General features: G+C 39.5%; 1 protein-coding gene across 5 annotated transcripts in view; it reads left to right on the forward strand.

The window, feature by feature from the left end:
- ccdc141 (coiled-coil domain containing 141) overlaps window positions 1-23,971 on the forward strand; it is a 144,881-nt gene that overhangs the window by 101,499 nt on the left and 19,411 nt on the right. For 4 of the 5 annotated variants that reach the window (XM_073047113.1, XM_073047112.1, XM_073047114.1 and 1 more), the window contains 5 exons: window positions 6,771-6,911; window positions 7,025-7,222; window positions 11,883-12,066; window positions 18,486-18,604; window positions 20,783-21,334. In XM_073047113.1, the coding sequence (XP_072903214.1) occupies window positions 6,771-6,911; window positions 7,025-7,222; window positions 11,883-12,066; window positions 18,486-18,604; window positions 20,783-21,334 (1,194 nt within the window). The remainder of the gene's footprint in view (window positions 1-6,770; window positions 6,912-7,024; window positions 7,223-11,882; window positions 12,067-18,485; window positions 18,605-20,782; window positions 21,335-23,971) is intronic. The other variant, XM_073047115.1, reaches the window with a different exon arrangement.

The following is a 23,971-nucleotide window of genomic DNA, read 5'->3' on the forward strand; positions in this document are numbered from 1 at the left end:
TTGGCTTCCTTGTATGCCCTCTCTTTTGCTTTTACTTTGGCTTTGACTTCACTTATCAGCCACGGCAGTGTCCTTCTTCCATTCTTATTTGGAATATACCTGTCTTGCACATCCCTCATTTTTTGAAGTAACTCCAGCCATTGCTGCTTCGCTGTCCTTCCTGCTAGTGTCCCTTTCCAGTCAACTTTGGCCAGTTCCCCTGTCATGCCATTGTAATTTCCTTTGTTCTACTTGTGATGTGATGCTATGCTTCCTTCACTTCTGAATTATTAAGCAGGCAGTAAAATGTTATCAAACTCTTTCTATCAGACACAACAAATGCAGTTTAATTGCATTGTGTTAGTTTGCTATAAAATAACTGGTCTTACTTTCACTGGTATTTCTCTTTCTCAGCTGGTAGAGTGAATTGAATAATTTTCCAATCTAAGGGTATTTTTCCTGAATCAACAGACCTCTGGAGGTTTCAACTTTGGGAATCTGCAGTGCTTTTACCTAACTCATGTAAAACAATAACTCTGCACTCATCCAGTCTTGGGACTTATTATTATTTAAGTCTGTGACTTCCTGTTTTTTAAAAATATATAACAAATATGCCATGTTTTTCTACCCTAAATGAATTGAATTGACTTTATTACTTACATCCTTCATATACACAAGGAGTAAAAATCTTTATGTCTCCGTCTAAATGTGCAATTATTGTAATTTATAATAAATATTACGTACAACAGCCTGTTCCACCAATGGCTGGGATCGGACTTAATGGGAGTCAATAGCACAAATAATATCTCTTCCTCAAAGATAATTCATAGAGGTTCATTTCAAGAATGCATGCTTAGCCCACTGCTCTGTTCTCTTTACACTCATATCCATGTGGCCAGGAACAGCTCAAATGTAATCTATAAATTCACAGCTGGCGTCATTATTGTTCGCAGAATCTCAGATTGTGATGAGGAGTCGGACAGGAGTGCGATAGATAAGCTGGCTGAGTGGTTTAAATGGTTCAATTTCATATCAGTGAATGGATACAGTTTACAGCCTGAAATTCTTACTCTTCACAGAGACATCTCAAAGAATGAATGATAGTAACATCAGAGCTCCCTCCCCCACACACAAGCAGCAGCAGAAGCATTGATCCTCCCCCCCCCCAATTTACCCAGCAGAAGCACTGACCCTCCCCACACACCTCTGCCAAGCTATGAATAGGAGGGAGGGAGGGAGGGAGAGAGAGAGAGAGAAAGAAAGAAAAGGAACAAAAGCACAAAGGCGTGCATCTTCCAGGCTTCTTCTGGAGATAGTGAAATGCCAGGCTGCACAAACAGTCTGAAAACCTACTGCTTGCGGTTTAAGTCATGGACTCTGACAGAACCCCAACCATCTAGAAAAGAAAAGAAATATATGTTAAGAAAAGAATGAGCTGTTTTGTGGACGAACTGGAGGAAGTCTACAAAAACTGCTGGCAACATCTTTGAGGTATCATAAAGCAACTTTGGACTCAACATCAGCAATACCAAGGAATTGATTGTGGACTTCAGGAAGGGAAAGTCAGGAGAAAATGCTCCTGTTCGCTTTGAGAGCTCAACTGTGGAAAAGGAGAGCAGCTTCGAGTTCTTGGATTTCAGCATCTTGGAGGATCTATTCTGGGCTCAACATATTGATGCAATCTTGAATAAAGCACGCCAGTGAATCTACTTGTTAGCAGTTTGGGGAGAAACTCGTGCAACTTTCTCCAGATGTACAGTACAGTGGAGAGCATTCAGACTGGTTGCATTGCAGCCTGGAATGGAGTCTGGACAGGATTGTAAGAGCCTGCAAAGGGTTCTAGACTTAGCAGCTCCATCACGGGAATAACCTCCTCACAATGAAAGACATCTTCAAGAGGCAGAGGCTCAGGAATCCAGCATCCATCACTAGGGACCTCACAATTCATGACATACTCTCTTCTATTATTGCCATCAGGGAGGAAGTATAACACAACAATTCAGAAACTGCTTCTTCCCCTGTATCATCATAGGTCTCAATGGTCCATGAACATGACCTCATTATTCCTTATTTTGCACTATTTATTTAATTCATAATCTATAGTAATTTTATAACTTTTTACCGTGCTGCTGTCATAAAACAACAAATTCCATGTCATATAAGACAGTGACAATAAACCTGATTCTGATTCATACTAAGTCAATCTGGTGCACGGTCTATAACCCTTTGATTTCAATGAGAATCATAGGACTATGGATGAGAAGGCAAAAGGGAGAGAAACTTCTGTTTTTAAAAATAGATTTTGCTTTAGTTTCTACCTTTTCAGTATTTGTAAGGGTTTTTTGTGCATTTAATTAACTTTTATTTTTAAGTATAAACCTATAAGCTCCACACAGGTGGTCAGGATTGGACTAGAAGTATGAAGCAGCAGCATTACCTGCAGTACCATTAATTTGTCTCTAAAACTGAACCTTTATCCTACTCTTTGTGTTCAGTTTTGTCTTTATTTTTGTGGGTGTATGCCAGCAGAATTCTTAATCATTACAACAGGGAGGGCCAATAGGACAATGTCATAAGTTCCCTTCTCTGCCCTCTTTATTTAAATGCAACCCTGCAATTTATGCCCCTAGCTTCCCTTTGGTTTGTTTTGGTATTTATATATACTAAAGAAGGATTTACAATAGCTAATTAGCCTACCAGTGCATCTTTGGATGCAGAAGGAAAATAAAACAACCTGGTGGAGATCAGGGGAGAACGGTAATGAGGAAAATGTGTCTATTCCACATAGACAGCACCAGTGGTCAGGATTGAATCCTGCTCTTGCATCTGGAAGGCTGCAACACTAACTGTTGGACCACTGGGCCACAATTTCTGTATTTCCTATAGTATAAAGTGTGATTTACATAGATATCTAACATGGATATACTCCTCGTTGTTGTTAAGTGTTACCGAGCCGTCATCGACTCTTGGCGACCCTATGGATAGTTGCCCTAAGTGAGCTTCTACCCTCGCAAAGGTGGCTCATTGTTGATTACATTGCATTCCCAACTGTCCTTACTGTGTCCATCCATCTGATTGGCAGCCTTCCTCTCTTCCGTTGTCCTTCCATCTTGTCGAGCATGATATCGTTTCCCAGGGGGCTGTTTCTTCACATGACGTGTCCAAAGAACAAGAGGCTGAGTCTTGTCAAGTTTCTCCAGAGAGAGACTTGTTTTGATCTTGTTGAGGACCAATTCATTTATTCTATGTGAGGTCCATGAGATGCGTAGTATTTTTCTCCAGCACCACAGTTCAAAGGCGTTGATATGCTTCCTATTCTTCTTCTTTACCATCCAACTTTCACATCCATATGATGTCGATGATAACACCGTCGCCTACAATAATGGAATCTTAGTATGTAGAGATAGATTCCTATTCCCAATGACCTTCTCTAAATCCTTCATGGCTGCCCTGCCAAGGGCGATTCTTCATTGGATTTCTTAACTGCTTGCCACTTCAGTGTTAATCATTGATTCTAGCAAGCTGAAGCTGTCAACCAGTTCAATTGCCTCTCCATTGAGATTGAAATCGGTTGTGCTGCCTGTAGTCATAATCTTAGTCTTCTTCAGATTAAGGTGCCGACCCCACCTTGAGGCTATGTTCCTTGATGTTGGTTAGCAGCTGCTTCAGGTCTTCTTCATTTTCAGCCAGTATTGTAATGTCATCAGTTTACAAAGGTTACTGATGATTCTGCCACCAATTCTTACCCCTTGATTCTCCTTGTATACTCCTCCTTCTCTGCAGATTAATTAGGTGTGTAAATTAAACAGGCAGGGGGAGAGAATACAGCTATGTCATGCCCCTTTACGAATGCTGAACCATTCTGTTTTTCCTGTTCCTGTTTGAACTGCTGCTTCTTGATTGATGTAAAGATTGCGCATAAGGATGATCAAATGTCCTGGTACGGCCAGGTGACTTAATGTGATCCATAGTTTGTCATAATCGACACAGTCGAAGGCCTTGCTGTGGTCAATAAAACACATATAGATGTCCGTCTGGTATTCTATATTCTCCTTACCTGTAAAATAAACTGAAAAAGTAAAGCAAATATTTATACTCTAATGTGATTATATTAAAAAATCTCATAATAATCTGGCTTTTGGTTCTTAAAATAACTGTGGAATAGAGGAGATATTTTTTTCACTGGCTTAACATGTAGCAAATTCCTTCAATCTGGACTGGGCTAATTTCTGAGATTAATAGAGAATATTTAAGATTTTTGCCTTTGACAGCATCCTCAAGTTTCACTTTGTAAAGATTTGTAGAAATGAGCCTTTAAATGCAGGATGTCTGACTTGCAGAAATGTACAAAGGGCTGTTGGAAGGGTTCAGCAGCTTGTATTTTTGGTTTATTACACCCAATTCAAAATACAGGTAACATATTGTGTGCCTATTGGTTGGCAATATGTAGGCAAGCCTGTTATTCACCAGCCACAGAAGTTCAGATGCAAAATAAAGCATGCAGGTCCAGCATCTGTTCCTGTGCTGTAGTGCTCTTTGACTCTATAAGAGATATTCTCAATAATGAGACATGAAAAAGGGAATATTTATGCTTAAAACACTTCTTACTTGATTTAAATTCTTTGATTGTGACATACTGTATATTGAAGGTCAAAGAATGTTACACAATATTATTTTCTCCACAAAATCTGGCTGATTTGTATTTCTTAATTTGAAATCTAAACATTTGTGTTGGTAGTCTAGGTCTATGAGAACAGTATTAAAATGCTGAATGTTAGAAAAGTTTTATAAATGTTATTTAAATCACATGGGGTGTAGATTTAAGCAGATGGTTGCAAAGGCTCTATCGATACAACAGCTGTGAAATAACAATTATGCTTAGGAACAGAAACTTCCAGAATGAACCAACAAATATAATCTATTGAACTAGTCATCAGAAAATATTCGATACAGAGAGAATATTGGCCTAACTTGGACACGTAGTTGGTAGAATTCTTGTGAAATAAAAGCTGAAGCCATCTCAGAGACTGCATTACAAGTGGTGTCAGTATCATGGGATTTAAAAGAAGCTGGTGACTTTAAACCTATAAAAAGATGTGGTGTTGGGTCATCGAGAACAGCTGTCTCTCTTTGACATGAGTCTGAATTATAATGGTGTGATTTTCATGCTAATGAACATGTATTTCTAGAGATGTAGTTCAGTATTAAAAGTCAAACCTTAAACAAGAAATAATATCAATAATGAATTCAACTACCCAATTTCTGGAGAACTGAATTTTAAGTTTAATTAAACAATACACATATCAACATAAATATAAACTATAGTTTAGATTGAGCACAATAAGGTTGAGGCTGATTCCTCACTTCACTGAATTCCTTGTGTGAAATTAATAACCACAATGAAAAGGATCACAATTGCATGTCCTGCGTCTTCTGATAGGGAAATAATGTTAGTTATCTCTACATTTCATTCTCTCATCATTGAGCGGGGTACCCACTAATATCTAGGCATTAGAATATTACTTGTCTGGAGAAGCTGTTGGATAGAAGGGGAGAAATTAGCTGGTGGATAATCTGTATACAAGAAAATGCAACGGTTGTCAATTTACCTTCTATTAATTTAAAAGCCATCTTTGAAAATACTATTCAAATCAATTACTTTTTTCAAATTTGTGGATAGAATTGTTGGACATTAATATTACAACATAATCCATTTATCTTAATGGCCTTTTCCCAGTCACAGGTTAGAATAATTTTAAACAAGAGTGGTTAGTTCTTTTACACTATCCTCCCACATGGAGAGTCAGAAATTACTCATGTCCATTTAATTTGGTTCTACAATCATCAGGTCTCAGAACAAAGAGGCCTGAGATCATCTACAAAATTGCATTGGGCTACAGTTATGTCCTCTGGTGCTAGCAAAAGGAGCTAATCTTCAGAAAAATAATTTTAGGCTGTAGGATACATAGAATACATAGGATACATAGGATGCCTTCAGATACATTCCAATTTAGGGATGAGTCAAATCATTCAAATTGAAGTGGGATTGTTGAAAGAAATATTTCTGTTCTCTTAATTATTCTTTGCATTTATTGAAGAACTTTAATCAAATAGGCTGCCTGAAATATGATGTTGCCAAATTTGTCTCTTATTTTACCTGTAAAAGAGAAATAAAATATGCTTTCTACCCCAATATGATGATGAAGCATTTTCCATTGTGGCAAAGGTTTAAAGACTGATTAAAAATTCCCGAAATACATATGGTTTTCTCCACCCTTTAATGCATTATAACTTTTCCTTGCAGAGGAAGAAAATAACTTCCAACCGTCGTAATGCAATGATTGATTTGATTATTTTACAACAGCTGACATTGGCACTCGTTGGTACAGAGTAGCAAATTTCCTTGCCTGTGACCTAGGCTACTGCATTTGGTTCTTGGGCTGGAAATGAGCTGACAGTGCTTCTGTCATACCCTGTGCCTCTGTCAATCCATTTCAAAGGAAGGCTCACAAAGCCATAAATGTTCTTAGATAGATGAGGGTAAATTGAATAAACTTTTGCACTGCATTGAAAACTAAGGTCATAATATTTATTGTTGGTACCGTTAAATGCTTTATTTGTCCTATGACAAAGCACTGTTCTTACAATTTAATAATAAATGAAGCTGCCTATTAAATAAACTGACTTCTTTCTGACTGCAGTTATCAAGAATATTCAGATGTGGTTCTTTTAAGTTATTCTTTAGAGTCAAGATGATAAGTAAATAATCTTGTCAAAACATTTATTTGAAGTTAAAAGAATCCTATAAAGACCTCAAGAGGAAGTTTAACAACTTGAAATTCAGTCATCTGAAAAAAAAAGAAAAATTTTCCAATCTGAAAGTCATCAGGACTCAAGTCCAGCAAGTTGAAATGTACATTGAAAGAATTGAGGTAAAACAGTATACCTACTTTCAATGACCAAACATAATCGTTCGGTGCAACTGCACCCTCTGATTGTTGTACATGTGCGTGAGCTGATATCTATCTGTGCTTTCTGTGTTAAGAACTTCAAAAAGAAAATGCTTCAGTGTGCCACAAAAGTCAGTAAAGCTCTTGAAATATGCACGAACAAAGCAGAAGTGAATCCAGTTGGAGAATCCCTGAATGAATTACAGAGAGATCTCAATGAACTTAACAGGACAGTGGAGGAATACAAACAAAATTTGGACATGACTGTACATTTACAAAAGGCAATGGAAGAGGTAAACAATGTATTTGAATGTATAGTACTCAATAAATTTAACTATAGTATGTTCCTTGCATCTAAGTTTTGCTCATGTAACTAATTGCAAATGAAAAACACGTATATACATTTAAAATAACATTTGGCTGTTTCAATAGTTTTGGCATAGATGGAACACATTATTTAGGTGTGGAAATAATACCATTATTTCATTTTCACAAATATGGGAAAGGGATTAAACACCTGTGCTAACACCCTCAACAACAGGTATACCACTTTGGATGCTGTTGGAGTAGTGAGGAATTACCTAGCAGAGGAAAGTCACAGCAGGCAGGTCTCTGGCACTGAGTCTGGTTCTGTGACTCAGAAGGGAAGGGGGCAGAAGAAGTGAGCTGTGGTGATGGGGAATTTATTAGTTGGGGGAAGAGAAAGAAGGTTCTGTGGACCAGAAGGTGCTTCCTGGGTGGTATGTTGCCTCCTGGGTGCCAGGGGCCAGAATACCTTGGATCAGGTCCTCATCATTCTTAAGTGGGAGGGTGAACAGCCAGAGGTTGTGGTCCATGTAGGTAACAATGAAAAAGGTAGGAAGAGAGATAAGATTCTGCAAAGTGACTTCAGGGAGTTAGGTGCTAAGTTGAAGTGCAGGACCTTCCAGGGTTGTGATCTCAGGATTGTGACCTGTGCCACGTGCTAGTGAGGCCAGAAATAGGAAGATTATACAGTTTAACAAGTGGTGAAGGAGTTGGTGTAGGAGGTAGGGCATAAGACCTTTGGATCAATGGGCTCTGCCAGGGAAGTTGGGACCTATAAAGATGAAACGGTTTGCACCTGATCTGGAGGGGAACTAATATCCCAGCAGGAAGGTTTGCTAGTGCTACACAAGGGTGGGTGTTTAAACCAGAGTTGCAGGGGGATGGGAGCCAGAGATCTAGAACAGCTAATGGAGAGCTTGTGGAGGCACACGCTGTTATGACTGCAAGCAAAGTCAGGAATCAAAGCTCAGAACTAACGTTCTGAGCTGCATATGTTTCAATGTAAGAAGTATCATAGGAAAGGTATATGAGTTCAGGGTGTGGATCAACACCTGGAATTATGATATTGCAGCCATCAGTGAGATTTGGTTGCAGGAGGGGCAGGACTGGGAGCTCTATATTCAGCATGAGGGATTAAACTAGGAAGGGTGGTGTTACTAGTCAAGAAAAATGTCATGGCAGTGCTAAGCCAGGGCAGACCGGAGGACTCATCTAGTGAGACATCATGGGTGGAACTGAGCAATACAAAAGTTACACCATGTTAATGGAGCTATATTACAGACAACCCAGCGGTCCACGGGATTTAGAGGCACGGATTTAGAGAGATTGCAGACTGTTGTAAGAAACTTAAGGTTGTTATAGTAGGTGATTTTAACTTTCCACAGATTGACTGGGACTCCCATACTGTAAAAAGCCAAGATGGAATAGAGTTTGTCAAATGTGTTCAGGGAAGCATTCTTGATCAGTACATAGAAGTCCCAATGAGAGAGTGTGCAAAACTTGATCTCCTTTTAGGGAATGAGACAAGGCAGGTGATAGTAGATTGTGTAGGAGAACACTGCATCTGGTGATCACAATGCCATTAGTTTTAAAGTAAATACACAGAAGGATAGGTCTGGTCCATGGACTGAGATTCTAAAGTGGAGAAAGGCCAATTTTGATGGTATCAGAAAGGATCAAGCAAGTGTGGATTGGGACAGGTTGTTTTCTGGCAAAGGTGTACTTAGTAAATGGGAGGCCTTCAAAAGAGAAATTTTGAGAGTACAAAGCTTGTGTGGGCCTGTCAGATAAAGATAACAGATGAAGGGAACCTTGGTTTTCAAGAGATATTGAGACCCCAGTTAAGAAAAAAAGGAGGTTCATTGCAGGTATACGCAGGTAAGAACAAATGGGGTGCTTAAAGCATATAAGCAATGCAAGAGAACACTGAAGAAAGAAACCAGGAGGGCTAAAAGAAGGCTTGAGGTTGCCTTAACAGACAAGGTGAAGGAGAATCCTAAGGTATTTTATATATATGTTAAGAGCAAAAGGATTGCAAAGGACACAACTGGAGCATCAGTGTGGTAATCCATGCCTGGAGTCAAAAGAGATGGGGGAGATCTTAAATGCATTTTTTGCATCTGTATTTACTCAGGAGAAGGAAACAGAGTAAGACAAAACAGAGTAACATCGTGGACTTTATACAAATTACTGAGGAGGAGGTATTTGCTGTCTTGAGGCAAATTAGGGTGTATAAATCCCCAGGGCCTGACAAGGTGTGAAATTCAATGTTGAAAAATGCATAGTCATGCATTTTGGTTGTAGAAATAAATGTATGGAGTATTTTCTAAATAGGGAGAAAATCCAGGAATCTGAGATGCAGAGGAACTTGGGTGTCCTTGTCCAGAACACTCTGAAGGTTAACTTACTGGTTGAGTTGGTGGTGAGGAAGGCAAATGCCATGTTAGCATTCAGTTTGAGAGGTCTAGAATACAAGAGCAAGGATGTAATGCTGAAGCGTTTATAAGACACTGGTGAAGCCTCTCCGTGAGTATTGTGAACAGTTTGGGGCCCCTCATCTTAGAAAAAATGTGCTGGCATTGGAGAGGGTCCAGAGGAAGTTCACAAGAATGATTCCAGGAATGAAAGGGTTATCATATAAGGAACGTTTGATAGCTTTGGGTCTGTACTCACTGAAATTCAGAAGGATGAGGGGGGATGTCATTGAAACCTATCTAATGTTGAAACGTCTAGACAGAGTAGATGTGGAAAAGAAGTTTTCCATGGTGGGAGAGTCTAGGACAAGAGGTCACAGCCTCAGTCAGGATAGGAGAGCGCACTTTCAAAACAGAGATGCAGAGAAATTTTTTTTAGCCAAATGGTGGTGAATTTATGGAATTTGTTGCCACATGCAGCTGTGGAGGCCAGGTCGTTCAGTGTGTTTAAGACAGAAATTGATAGGTTCTTGATTGGACATGCCATCAAAGGTTATGCGGAGAAGGCCGGGAACTGGGGTTGAGGAGGAGAAAAAAGGATCAGCCATGATTAACTGGCGGAGCAGACTCAATGGGCAAGATGGCTTCTATGTCTTATGGTCTTATGGTTCCCTTGGATCCTGCAGGAGGCAAGTTCAGAAATTGCTGGGGCTCTAGCAGAGATACAGTATTTAAATCATCCTTAGTGACAGGTGAGGTACTAGAAGATTGGAGCATAGCCAATTTTATTCCATGGTTTAAGAAAAGCTCTAAAAATAAACCAGGAAATTATAGGACAGTGAGCTTGACGTCAGTGGTGGAAAAGTTATTAGGAGGTATTCTAAGGGACAGGATATATGAGTGTTTGGATAGACATGGAGTGATTAAGGATGGCTTGGCTTCAAGCATGCTAGGTCATGTCTAACCAATCCTATAGAGTTTTTTTGAGGAAGTTACCAGCAAAGTTAACGTAGGCAAGGCAGTGGTTGTTGTCTATATGGACTTTAGCGAGACATTTGACAAGGTCCCGCATGGGAGGTTGGTCAATAATGTTCCATTGCTGGGCAGTCAGGATGAGGGAGTAAATTGGGTTAGACATCGGCTTTGTGGGAAAAGCCAGAGAGTGGTAGTAGATGGTAGCCTCTGTGACTGGAGGCCTGTGACTAGTGGAATGCCACAGGGGTCAGTGCTGGGTCTGTTGTTTATCATCTATTCCGATGATCTAGATGATAATGTGGTTAACTGGATCACCAAATTTCTGGATGAGACCGAGATTGGTAGTGTAGTGGAAAGTGAGGAGGATATCATGGTTTGCAGTGAGATCTGGACCAGCTGGAAATATGGGCTGAAAACAAATAGATTGAATTTAATGGAGACAAGTGTGAGGTGTTGCACTTCGGTAAGACCAATCAGGGTGGGTATTACACAGTGAATGGCAGGGCACTGAGGAGTGCAGTAGAACTAGGGATCTGCAAATACACGCCCATAATTCATTGAAAGTGACGGCACAGTTTGATAGGGTTGTAAAGAAAGTTTTTGGCACATTGGCCTTCATAGATCAAAGTACTGAGTACAGAAGATGGCATGTTATGTTGAAGTTGTATAAGACTAATTTGGAGTAGTGTGTGCAGTCTTGATCACCTACCTACAGGAAAGATGTAAATAAGGTTGAAAGAGTATAGATAAAGTTTACAAGGGTGTTGCTGGCCTGGAGGATCTGAGTTACAACAAAAGATTGAATAGTTTTGGATTTTATTTCTCGGAATGTAGAAGATTAAGGAGAGGTTGATAGGGGGTTTCAAAATTATGAGGGGCATAGATGAGGTAAATGTAAGCAGACTTTTTCTGCTGAGGTTGGGTGGGACTACAACCAGATGTCATGGAGGACTGTGAAAGGTGAAATGTTTAAGGGGAACATGAGGGAAAACTTCTTTACTCAGAGGGTTGTAAGAGTGTGGAACAAGCTGTCAGCACAAGTGGTGCATGAGAGATCGATTTCAAAGTTTAAGAGAAGTTTGGATAGATACATGGATGGTAGAGGTGTGGAGGGCTATGGTCAATGGGAGTAGGCAGTTTAAGTGGGTCAGCATGGACAAGATAGGTCTGTTTCTATGCCATACTTTTATATGACTCTATATGTACACGTAATTTTATAGAAATCACAGGATTTTGATGTTTACAATCTCTATTTCAGAGTCAGTTCTGGTGTGAAGACACGAGTGCTACAGTAGTCAGAGTTGGAAAGTATTCTTCCGATTGCAAGACGAAGGAAGCAGTGGCAGTTCTCTACAAGCAGTTTGAGAAGTTTGTATGGCCTACTGTACCACAACAGGAGGAGAGGATCCAACAAATCACAGAAATGGCAAAACAGCTATATGGTTAGAGCTAATAGTTACTGCATTTCTTTTTTTATTGCACTCACTAAGCTGTGAAATGTTACTGCAGGGAGGGTGCCCAACTCCTCCTGTCACCTTTGCAACATCAAGATATACACATTAGTATCAAATGGTTGGATGCAAAGTCAATTTTCCCTCACTCTGCTCCATCAGTACTCATATATTCACTGTGCCCCAAGTGTGCCCTAATCTCACCTGCAGAAAGAACAACCTGTGGCCCTTCCATGTATTTATTGACATGACGCTTATGGGATCTCTAAGAAAGATTACTAACTGGTAAATATAGTTGTGTTGATGTACAAAACTGAGAGTGAACTGCAAAAGTAAATTCTGTGAGTTTAGGAAATCATCATCTAGAAAGGGACTAAAGATTACATTTTCAGGTCAATGATCTTTTCTAGCAGTTGAGGTTCTAGCTTACAGCAAAATTTCTCACATTTATCTTTAGTGGGAATGTTTATTCTGTAAAACCTAAAAGGTGGTTTATGTAAGCAATTTCTGTATCAGTCCATAGTCACAAATTTATGTGACCAGTACAGAGACATTTAGTTTCATAAGGCAGAAACAAGCTGCATCTACATGTTGAGCATGGGCTCAGGGCTGTGGCACTCAAAGCTGGGAGGGACCGACTTTTTCATTGACTGTGCAGGGCCTTCTACATCCTTTTCCCACTGGGATGACCCTTGAACCTCTAGATCTGCTCCATCATGTTGTATCGATGGTCTGTGTTTGGGAGGAACACCTGAAGTTTTGATTTTTAATGGTTAGTGTTAGAACATAGAACAGTACCGCGCAGTACAGGCTCTTCAGCCCATGATGTTGAGCTGACCTTTTAACCGATTCCAGTATTAATTTAATCCTTCCATTCTACATAGCCTGCCATTTTACTCTCATCCATGTGCCTGTCTAAGAGTCTCCTAATTGTCCCTAATGTATCTGTCACAACCACCAACCCAGTAGAACTTTCCATGAACTTACCACTCTCTTTGTAAAATCCTCCATCTGATATCCCCCCTTTACTTTCCTCCAATCATCTTAAAAATATGCCCTCTTGTCATCCTATGGATAAGATGCTGGCTCCCATTCTATTTATGCCTCTTATCATCCTATACAGCTCTATCAAAGTCCAACGAAAATTTATTATCAAAGTACATATACGTCACCTTGAGATTCATTTTCTTGTGGGCATACTCAGTAAATCCATAATAGACTAATAACCATTAGAGAACAGATGAAAGAGCACACTGACTTGGGTGTTCAACCGGTGTGCAAAAGACAACAAACTGGGAACTATAAAAAGAAAGAAATAACAACAATAAATAAATAAGCAATAAATATCAAGAACATGAGATGAGGAGTCCTTGAAAATGAGTCCATAGGTTGTGGGAACATTTCAGTGACGGGGCAAGTGAAGTTGAGTGAAGTTAACCCTTTGGTTCAAGAGCCTGATGGTTCACGGGTAATAACTGTTCCTGAACCTGGCTGTGTGAGTCCTGAGGCTCCTGCTTCCTGAAGACAGCAGACAGAAGAGCGTGTGACCTGGGTGGTGGGGGTTCCTGATGACGGATGCTGCTTTCCTGTGACAATGCTTCATGTGGATGTACTCAATGGTGACGAAGGCTTTGCCTGTGATGGATTCATCCTAGTTTGCTTCAAAAAGAAAAGCTTAGTTGCACAATTTTTTCTCATAAGGATTCTTGACAGTGTGGAGGAACAGAGGGATCTTAGAGTCCACATCCATAGATCCTTCAAAGTTGCCACACAAGTTGATAGGGTGATTAAGCTGTGTTGGCCTTCATTAGTTGGGGGATTGAATTTGAGAGTCACAAAGTAACATTGCAGCTCTATAAAACCCCAGTTAAACCATGCTTGGAGTATTGTGTTAAGTTCTGGTTGCCTCATTGAGCAGTAGTAAGGATGTGGAAGCATTATAGAGGGTGCAGAGGTGAATTACCAGGATGCAGCCTGGACTAGAGCTTATGTCTTATGAGGATAGGTTGAGTGAGTTAGGGGTTCTCTCCTTGGAAAGGGGGAGGATGAGGGGTGATTTGATAGAGGTTACAAGATGGTAAGAGACTTGGATCGAGTGAACAGCCTGCGACTTTTTCCAGAATGGGTAGAGCAAATACGAAGGGGTATAATTTTAAGGTGATTGGAGAGAAGTAGATAGGGTTGTCAGAGGTGTGTTTTTTATACATGGAGAGTGGTGGGTGCATGGAATGTGCTACCAAGGGTGGAGATAGAGGTAGATACATTCGAGACATTTCAGAGACTTAGATAGACACATGGATGATAGAAACATGGGAGGAATATGTAGTTAGGAAGGATTAGATTGATCTTAGAGTAGGTTAAAAGGTCGGCATAACATTGTGGGCTGAAGGGCCTGTACTGTGCTGAATGTTTTATGTTCTATATTCTATGTATGACATGCTCTCTAATTCAGGCAGCGTCCTGGTAAATCTCCTCTGCATCCCCACTAAAGCTTCTATCTCCTTCCTACTGTACAATGAAGTGACCAGAATTGAACATAATACTTTAAGTATGATGCAAGCTGAGTATTTTACAAGCTGCAATATTACCTTGCTGCCCTTGAACTCAGTCCCCTGACTCTTGAGGCCAACACGCCACATACCTTGTTAAACACCCTATCAACTTGAATGGCAACTTTGAGGGCTCTATAGTCGTGAAACCCAAGATCCTTCTGTTCTTCCACACTGTTTAGAATCCTCCCATTAACTATGTTCTCTGCCTTCAAGTTCGATCTTCCAAAGTGTATCATTTCACACTTCTCCAGACTGAACCTCACCTGCCACTTACTCCTCAGCTCAGCTCTGCATCCTATCAGTGACCCACTGGCTATAACAACCTCCTATACTAACCACCTTAAACCTTTGTGCCAAATACAAATTTAATAACCCACCCTTCCATTCCCTCACCTAAGTCATCTATAAAATCAAAAAAGAGCAGCAGTTCCAGAACAAATAATAGAAAAAATGTGCCTTAATATTTTGTGGATTCCAAAAGTGAAAGAATAGACAATATTTCTGTGTACAAGTAATTGTTGACAGAGAGCTGTGAACACCTGAGTTACTGAATTCCGCAAGTGCAGTGTGCAGGGGATGCATTATTAATTTTTGGGAAGGAGGAAGAATAGCCATTGTTTTATTTGCCTGCCATCCTTGGGTAATTGAACCCTTTGACCTATTGCTTTGCTGTCCTGAAATGAGAAGGAATAGCACCATGCTATTACTACCTCCCATTGTGTGGTTTACTTAACAGGTTTTTACACCTTCCTCCTGTGTATGTGGGGCAGATGTTCTTTAATGGAAGTCAGTTTCATGGAATCTTCTCATTTCAAAGAAAAACTTCATCATGCCCCAACTGGGTTCTCAGTCAATGAAGTATTTTTCAAAACTGGTTAATGTTGTATTAAAGTAATGTACTGCTTCCATTTATTTGATCCCATTTCTGTGTTCTTTGCCAATTTTGCTGCTAAAATTCAGAAAATAAGCAGTTAAGTATTGTTAAACTGTACCTGATATTTCCTTTACTCATCAGCCTTTCCTATCCACTAGCAAAGTTTACCCATATTTCTGCCTGCTCAACACAAATTAATCCAGTGATTGATAAGAACCACGGGCACTGTCGACAAGCAGTCCTAATGACTAGCATGGGATTATTGAGTGCACACATTGTCTTGGCAGTGCAAAGCCAGTATTAATGAATCTGTGGAAAGTTGCGGGTTACATTTATACATCTCAACTTGTTCCAGGTTCCATTAGATATCCAAACGAAAAATGCATTTTGTTTTTATAATCCTGCTGCTTTGCTGGAAACCCGTTGTTATTTCTTGTACTTCTAAAGTCACTGCTATTTATAAATAAGAATTTATAGCTTAGCAAACCGTGCTTGCTTATCGCTATTGCCACTTTAAATATACACAACCTTAAAGGCATCCAAAGCATTCCATTTGATTTAGTGACAACTGTCTGCTATATATACGTAGGATAAGATATAAATTCCTGACACCTCATCGTAAGTACATTGTAGTAAGTGGATACATCTGTACTGACAACTCAACAAAAGGCAAGGAATTTCTTTTGTAAAGAAATGCATCACAGTCTCATTTGTCACCATGATTTTAATGGATATATGTGCCAGGTTACAAATTCCTTTTGCTACACTAACAGTATCCTACTTAACAATATTCCTCTACTTTCATGTGCTGAGATTTGGAACCGAGCAGCAAGCAGACTCCTATAAAGACTGTTAAGTTCAATTTGCTAAAGCTAAACTGAAAATTATGTAGATTTCCTAATGCTAATTCATTATTCCCAGTCACAGCTGCAGGAAAATCTGCTACAATTTTTTAGTTTTTATAATTTAAAAAAATGCTGTGAACAGATGGATCTCAGCTGAATTCCATTGAGACTCTCAAATAAATTATAAAGGGGCTATTATCTACTTCATAACTCCAAAACCAGCATGTTTAAACTGCCTACAGTTACAATATTGTCTCCTAAATTTATCCAATCATTTTGAATTTAGCAGTAATAGTATTTTATACTCTGAGGGGAACATCAACCAAGAAGAGAGAAAAGCATGTGTAATGTAATAATTGAAGTAACTTAGATACTCTTAGTCACTCTGTAGAGTCATACAGCACAGGTTCCTCGGCTCAAGTCCAAGTCTACTATCAACCTATCATTCACAGGAATCCTATAGTAATCATGTGTTATCTTTGTAATCCCCACATTCCCATCAACCCTACCCAGATATACTACTCAGCCACACAATAGGAACAATTTGCAGTTGCCGTTTAACCCAACAGCCTGCATATCTTTGGGATGTGAGGGAAATCAGAACAGCTGAAGGAAGCTCACATAGTGACAGGGAGAACGTACAGACTCCACAGGGACAATACCAAAGTCAGGATCAAACCCGGGGCTTTGTAGCTGTAAGGCAATAACTCAGCTAACTACACCACTGTGCCACTGAGTTGCCCGGAAAATAAAGGAATTCATTTTTAAGATGAAATATAGGGTTCTGATAAAACATGATGAGGCTCTGTTACCTCGGTTGAATGAAGGGAAAAATGCATTTGACATGGCGGTTAGGTAAAAATAGGAACCACAAAGTCATTGGAAAAGAGTTAATGACCAAAAACCTTGCTCATCTTGCTTGAAACTCCATTGCTGAATTCTTCCAATCCCCTCTCTTCCTCTGCTGTAACACTGAAACAGATCTAATCAAGGACACAAATGACATCCCTGTAACAAAGGTAATCCACCCATCTTCATCTTTCTTTAATCTGTGTTGGAACTGCATCTTTTCATGTAGTATGTCAATGATTTGGATGATGGAATTGATGGCTTTGTGGCCAATGTTGCAGATGATACGAAAATAGGTGGAAGGGCAGGTAGTGATGAGGAAGCAGGGAGCCTGTAGAAGAGATAAGGAAAATGGGCAAAGAAGTGGCTAATGGAATATAATGTATGGTCATACTCTTTGGTAGAAAGAATAAAGGCATAGACTATCTTCTAAATGGGGATAAAATTCAGAAATCAGAGGTACAAGCTGAGTTGGTGGTAAGGACAGCAAATACAATGTTACTATTAATTTTGAGAAGACTAGAATATGAAAGCAAGGATATAATGCTGAGGTCTTATAAGGCCACACTTATAAGATAAATAACTAAATAAGTTATTTAGACCACACTTGTGGTATTGTGAGCAGTTTTGGGCCTCTTACCTAAGAAACGATGTACTGACATTGGAGAGAGTCCAGGGGAGGTTCATGAGAATGATCCCTGGGAATGAGAGGGTTAATGTATAAGGATCATTTGATGGCACTGGGCCTGTACACACTGAGTTCAGAAGAATAAGCAGGGGATCTCATTGAAACCTATCAAATGTTGAAACGCCTACACAGAGTGGACGTGGAGAGTATGTTTCCAATAGTCAGGGAGTCTAGGACCAGAGAGCACAGCCTCAGAATAGAAGGACATCCCTTTAGAACAGACATGAGGGGGAATTTCTTTAGCCAGTGGGTGGTGAATCTGTGGAATTCATTGCCACAGATGGCAATGGATGTCAAGTAATTTGGTATATTTAAAGCAGAGATTGATAGTTTCTTGATTAGTAAGGGCGTCAAAGGTTGCAGAGAGAAGGTTGCATCAAATTAAAAATGAATGTATTCAAGGACTGTGCATTTGAAAATCAGACATGATCTGAAGCTTCACACACAAAATGCTGGAGGAACTCAGCAGGTCAGACAGCATCTATGGAAAAGCATCAATGTTTTGAGCCGAGACCCTTCTTCAGGATTTCCAGCATCTGCAGAATTTCTCAGGTTTGATCTGAAAATCAATGGGCTTAATGTGTCCACATTTACATTTAAAGGTCCAGAAGAAGCAAAGAACATTGTGAAGCAAATGATGACAAAACATAACGAAATCCTTGACTCAATAAAGGAATTGTGCAATGGGTTAAGAGATCTTGAATCAAAACTTCACAATACGGTAAGCAGAAAAGTCTGGATTTTTTTGTTGTTGAGAATATTGCTTGACTGACATACAGTAATGCTTGGGTAGAAACTGTCACCAATTATATATTGTAAGACAAGGTTTCCAGCTGGATTCCTTAGTTACGGACTCTGACCTGGGAACTGTCTGACGCTGACCTGACAACTTGGCATATTGCCATTCTTTCACACTACGTATTCTCATCATTATCAACTTCACCTGCTTCCATGTTCAACACCCACACGCAGTCTTTTACTGAAATGTTCCAACTGACCTTGTTACCTCCCAGCTTGACAATTACAATGTGCTTGTCATCTGCCTCACTTCTTTCATCTTGTATACGGATGAACATAAACACCCATATCCCATTTAGCTCTCTCTCGTTCTATACTCAGAGCACCATATCATAGAAAGATAGAGATTGTATTGGAGAGACTGCAGAGCAGATTCACTAGTTATGAGAAGATGCTGGATAGACTGTGTTTCTTTTCCTGAAGCAAAAGATGCTGAGAGGTTTGTGGAGGCAAGGCTCCTGACGGACATACACAAGCTTATGAATTATATGAAAAAGTTCATGGAGAGAGGTTCATGGGCCGAGCACAGGAAATTAGGACTAGCTGTCTGGGTATTGTGCTCAGCATGGCAGAGTTAGGCCAAAGGCTCTGTAATCGTACTCTTTTACTCTGTAGCTCTAATATTACGGAAGTTAAAATCACTTGCTATTTCAAGCCTTTTATTACTACAGTTATCTGCAGTCTCCCTACATATTTGCTTCTCTAATTTCTGCTGACCTTGGGAAAGCCTGTAGTATAATCCCATCAAAGTGATCACCCCCTTCTCATTTTGAAGTTCTACCCTTATCGCCTCACAGTACATTTCCTAGGAATACCTCTCTAAGCACTGTTGTAATATTCATGATGTGGAAACAAAGTTTTATCTGAATGTAATAGTAGCATGTTTTTCAGTACGGATAAATTGGATAGTGGACAGTTCAGCAAAGGGAGAAAAGTTTAAGCAATACCAAAACATAGTAGGTAAAATAGCATGAAGCCTTGAACCTTAGAATATTAAAAAAAGGTGTCAGAAAAAGGTGAAGAGTAATGAAAGCCATTTAGCCAAGCAGGCTTGGAGGGACGAACCGAAAGAGCTGGCAAAAATATAGCTCTAATCAAAAGAAAGCATAGTATGGGAACTGTAGTTACTGAAGTCAAGGGGGCGGGGCATAAGGAATACAACTGTATAAAAGGAAGCAATAACTAAGTGAAGAGGGGAGGAAGTATCAAACAAAACACCTGCATTTTATAGTGCCTAATGCTCCTTTAGAAATGCTTTCAAAGTAATAAATAACGTTTAATTTTAAAAGCTGAGAAATTGAATGCCAGAAATAAAGAAAAAATGTTGGAAATACTTAACAGCACCGACGGAAAGAAAAAGAAACCAAGTTAACGTTAAAGGTTGATCTCATTTCATCTGAACTACGAGAAGATGATACATACATTCAGTGGCCACTTTATTAGGTACACCTGCTCATTAATGGAAATGTCTAATCAGCCAATCATGTGGCGGCATGTAGACGTGGTCAAGAGGTTTAGTTGTTGTTCAGACCAAACTCCAGAATGGGCAGGAAATGTGATGTAAGTGACTTTGACCATAAAATGATTGCTGGTGCTAGATGGGGTGGTTTGAGTATTTCAAACATCGTTGATTTCCTAGTATTTTCAAGCACCGCGGTCTCCAGAATTTACAGAGAATGGTCAAAGAAACTGAAAAAAATATCCAGTGAGTGGTAGTTCTGTGGGTGAAAGCACATTATTAATGAGAGAGGTCAGAGGAGAATAGCCAGACTAGTTCAAGCTGACCAGAAGGCAAATGTAACTCAAATAACCACACATTACAACAGTGATGTGCAGAAGAATATTGCTGAATGTACAACACATCAAACCTTAAAATGGATGAGCTACAGCAGCAGCAGACCATAAACATACACTCATTATTAGGTAAGGAGGTACCCTAATATAGTGGCCACTGAGTGTATGTTATATATACAATTGATTTTTGTTCTTTCCTGATTTGTGGTAACAGTTGACATTTCAATGAACTACATGAAAGATTAGTACTTGTTTAATCATTGAAGTTAACGTGGCTCAATTGGTATCTTTCTCTAATTCCTGTTAGACGGATTCCAGTGGTTTCACCCAATCATCACCTGTGGATCCAGACTTGCAAATGACATCTCAAACAATGGAGAACCATGAGCAAGAAGAGCTGATCGAGGCTTCATCAAAGTCCAGTGTGGATTTAGTTCAAGTGGTAAAAGAGAGCAAAGCACTAAAGTTAGCTTCTGAACGTGGCTCAGATCACAGTCATGTCCTGGGATTACCCACAGAAGATGTCCAGAGAGTAACAGATAAATTGAAGATCTCTGGTGAAGGAGGCATAAATACTTCGTGCTATGTTACCATTTTAAACCACCCATTTAGAATGAAACTACCTCAAACCAAATCAGATTTCCCAACAAAGTATTTCACTGAAACTGAAAGAAGAATTTTCACTCTTCATCTTGCAGAAAACACACAAGAACACACAAAACTTTCCATGGAAGATGTTGGAAACTACTCCAAAGTTTCCAAGTCTAATTCTTCCAAAGAGTGTCAAGTAGAAGAATTTGAAAACAGTGGAAAATTGTATAGTCAGTCCAATCAGGAATGCCAGTTTTCATACAGACATGTATGTACCTCGTCAAAATATTCACTAACAGTCTTCTGCTTCTTCTTCTTCTTCGGCCCATAACCCCTACTGAGGCATAGGGCCACCAGTGACAGATCACTAGAAACCTCTGTGCTGGGCCATTCTTTCAAGTTGTCTCTGGGTGTAGTCTATCTTCGAAGATCCTTCTTCTCCCAGGGAGGAGGTCTTTGGAGCTTCTGTTGGCATTTCTGTAGCTCTCGGTTTTTCAGAATGTGGTTGCTAGCCCCATGCCCACCCGCGTCACTTTGCAGCCAGGTTTGGGACTGTCTGTGGCAGAGTTATTAACTAATAATACTATAAAAGAAAGGTTGATTAATTCATCATAGGAAGGGGGCCTGCTTAAATATAGGAAAAATTGTTCTAACACAATGTTTACATAAAGGGTAGTTTTTTTTAAAGCATGAAGGCTGATACTTTGTCAGCAGTTCACCAAGTATCTGCTAACATTTCCCTGAACAATTGCCTGCAATTGTAGGATTTTTATTCAAATTTTCAATATTTCTGCTAATTCTTCACAGATATTTTAGCAGTTATATTTCTCTGTTAGACTCCTCAAGAAGTAACCTACTATAAAGTTAAATATCAATATTTTTAGTTTTTTATTGTTTTAGTATATTTCAGTGTTTATAAGTATCTTGGATTTAAATTCTTCAGTTATCCATGAAAATGCAAATCATTTCTAACAATTTTTGAATGTTTCTGAACCTCAACATTCTGATAACTTTGTGAGTACCTGAACTACTCAACAAACTATAAGAAGTTATTTTAAGCATTTCCCTCCCTCCAGTGTGATGGTATTTATGCCACTAAAGATGCTGTTGGTTAATGAATGGAACTTCTCTCTGAAGGTTCTTGCTGTTGAAACTGTGAGGCTAGTTGGAACTTTGTATTATAAGTTATTGTGAACACAAAATTGTTGACTTCAAACTCAGAGCATATTTAGTTTTTATATGGAGAGATTCCTTATTGATTTTTTTAAACCAGATTATTAGTGGAAATGCATTTTAAATTTGATTGTGAATTAAGTACCTTTTAAAATAGAAATATTATTAAAAGAGTTCTTTGCATTTATCAAGCAGGTTTAAGGTGGTAAAAGAATCACAGGGATTTCACAGGTGTGTTATCAGATATAACTTTGTACCAAGCCACCTCAGGGAATATTGGAACTGGAAACATGCATAAAAAGATAAATTCTAAGGATAGCCTCAAAAAAGGAAAGACAATAGGTAGGGGAGAAGACAGAAGATGAACCCTCACAGGTCTAGGATGTGGAATCAATAAAAATCCTGTGGGACATAATTAAAATCAGAGACACTGAACTTCTGAGGAGAACAATGCAATCAGAGCAGAGCAATGTAGCCAATGCAAAGATGATAGCTGAATGTCATTGTTTGATTTTAAGAAATGGGTCACAAAACTTTGGATGAACTCAAGTTTATAGAAGGAAGAAGTGTATTGTATTAACATTGTTAAGTATTTCAGCAACAGATAGTTTGGGAAGGCCAGAGTTGTTTCTGTTCATTTTTTTTTAGAATCTGGGCATTGCTGGCAAGGCAGCCTTTATTACATATTCCTAATTGCCCTTGAGAAAGTGTGGCTGAACAGACTTTTGAAACAACTGCAATCCTTTTTGTTATGTACGAGGGTTGATTGATATGTTTGTAGCCTAAGGTAGAAGGAGTCAATTTTAGAAAACCTAGCTTATTTATTTTTCAACATAGTCCCCTCCTACATTTACACACATAGTCCAGCGATTGTAGAGCATACAGATCTCGGACCTCGAGAAAGTGTCCACAGCAGGGATGATTGATAAGTTTGTGGCCTCAGGTAGAAGGAGATGAGTGATACAGCTCTCGCTACATGCACATGCAGTTCAACTCTTTGAGTGATTATGCAGAAAGTTTGAAGTTAATAACTCATCTCCTTCTACCTTAGGCCACACACTTGTCAATCACCCCTCGGACTCCAACAGTACTGTCGAGGAGTGAGTTGCAGTATTTAGACCCAGAGATGATGATCGACTGGTGATATAGTTCCAAGTGAGGTTGGACTTGGAGAGGAGCCTGAAAGTGGTGGTGTTCCCTAGTGCCTGGTGCCCCTCTCCTTCTTGGTGTTTGGGAGGTTCTGTTGGAGTAACCAAGTGAAAAACTGCAGTGCATTTTGTATACTGTGCATGCTGCAACCACTGTGTACCAGCCTGGAGAACCAGTTCAATGGGCTGCTTTGGTCTGGATGGCTTCAGGAGCTGTTGAAGCTGCACATATCCAGTCAACAGAGAAGTATTCAATCAGACACCTGACTCTAAACTTTCCAACTGAGACATCAAATGGTCTGCAGTCAATGGTGAGGATTCCTCCCACCTGTATATCCTTATACTGCCACTCTGGTTGATCCATCCAGCCAGTAAGATAATCCTCAGCCAGTGATTATGATGGAGTCTGGGACATTATCTGTAAGCTCTGCATCTGCATGTTCAGTTATGTTAGGCTGTTGTTTAACTGGTCCATCTGAGAGCTGTTCAATGTGGATACCAGCACACAGATGTTTGTGACAATAAGTTTGGAAGGTCAAGTACATTCAGTTGTTTCTGAATTCCACCTGGTTTTATTCTTTCTC

Source organism: Hemitrygon akajei, chromosome 5 (genome assembly GCF_048418815.1).
Source record: "Hemitrygon akajei chromosome 5, sHemAka1.3, whole genome shotgun sequence".
Classification (NCBI taxonomy): Eukaryota; Metazoa; Chordata; class Chondrichthyes; order Myliobatiformes; family Dasyatidae; genus Hemitrygon; species Hemitrygon akajei.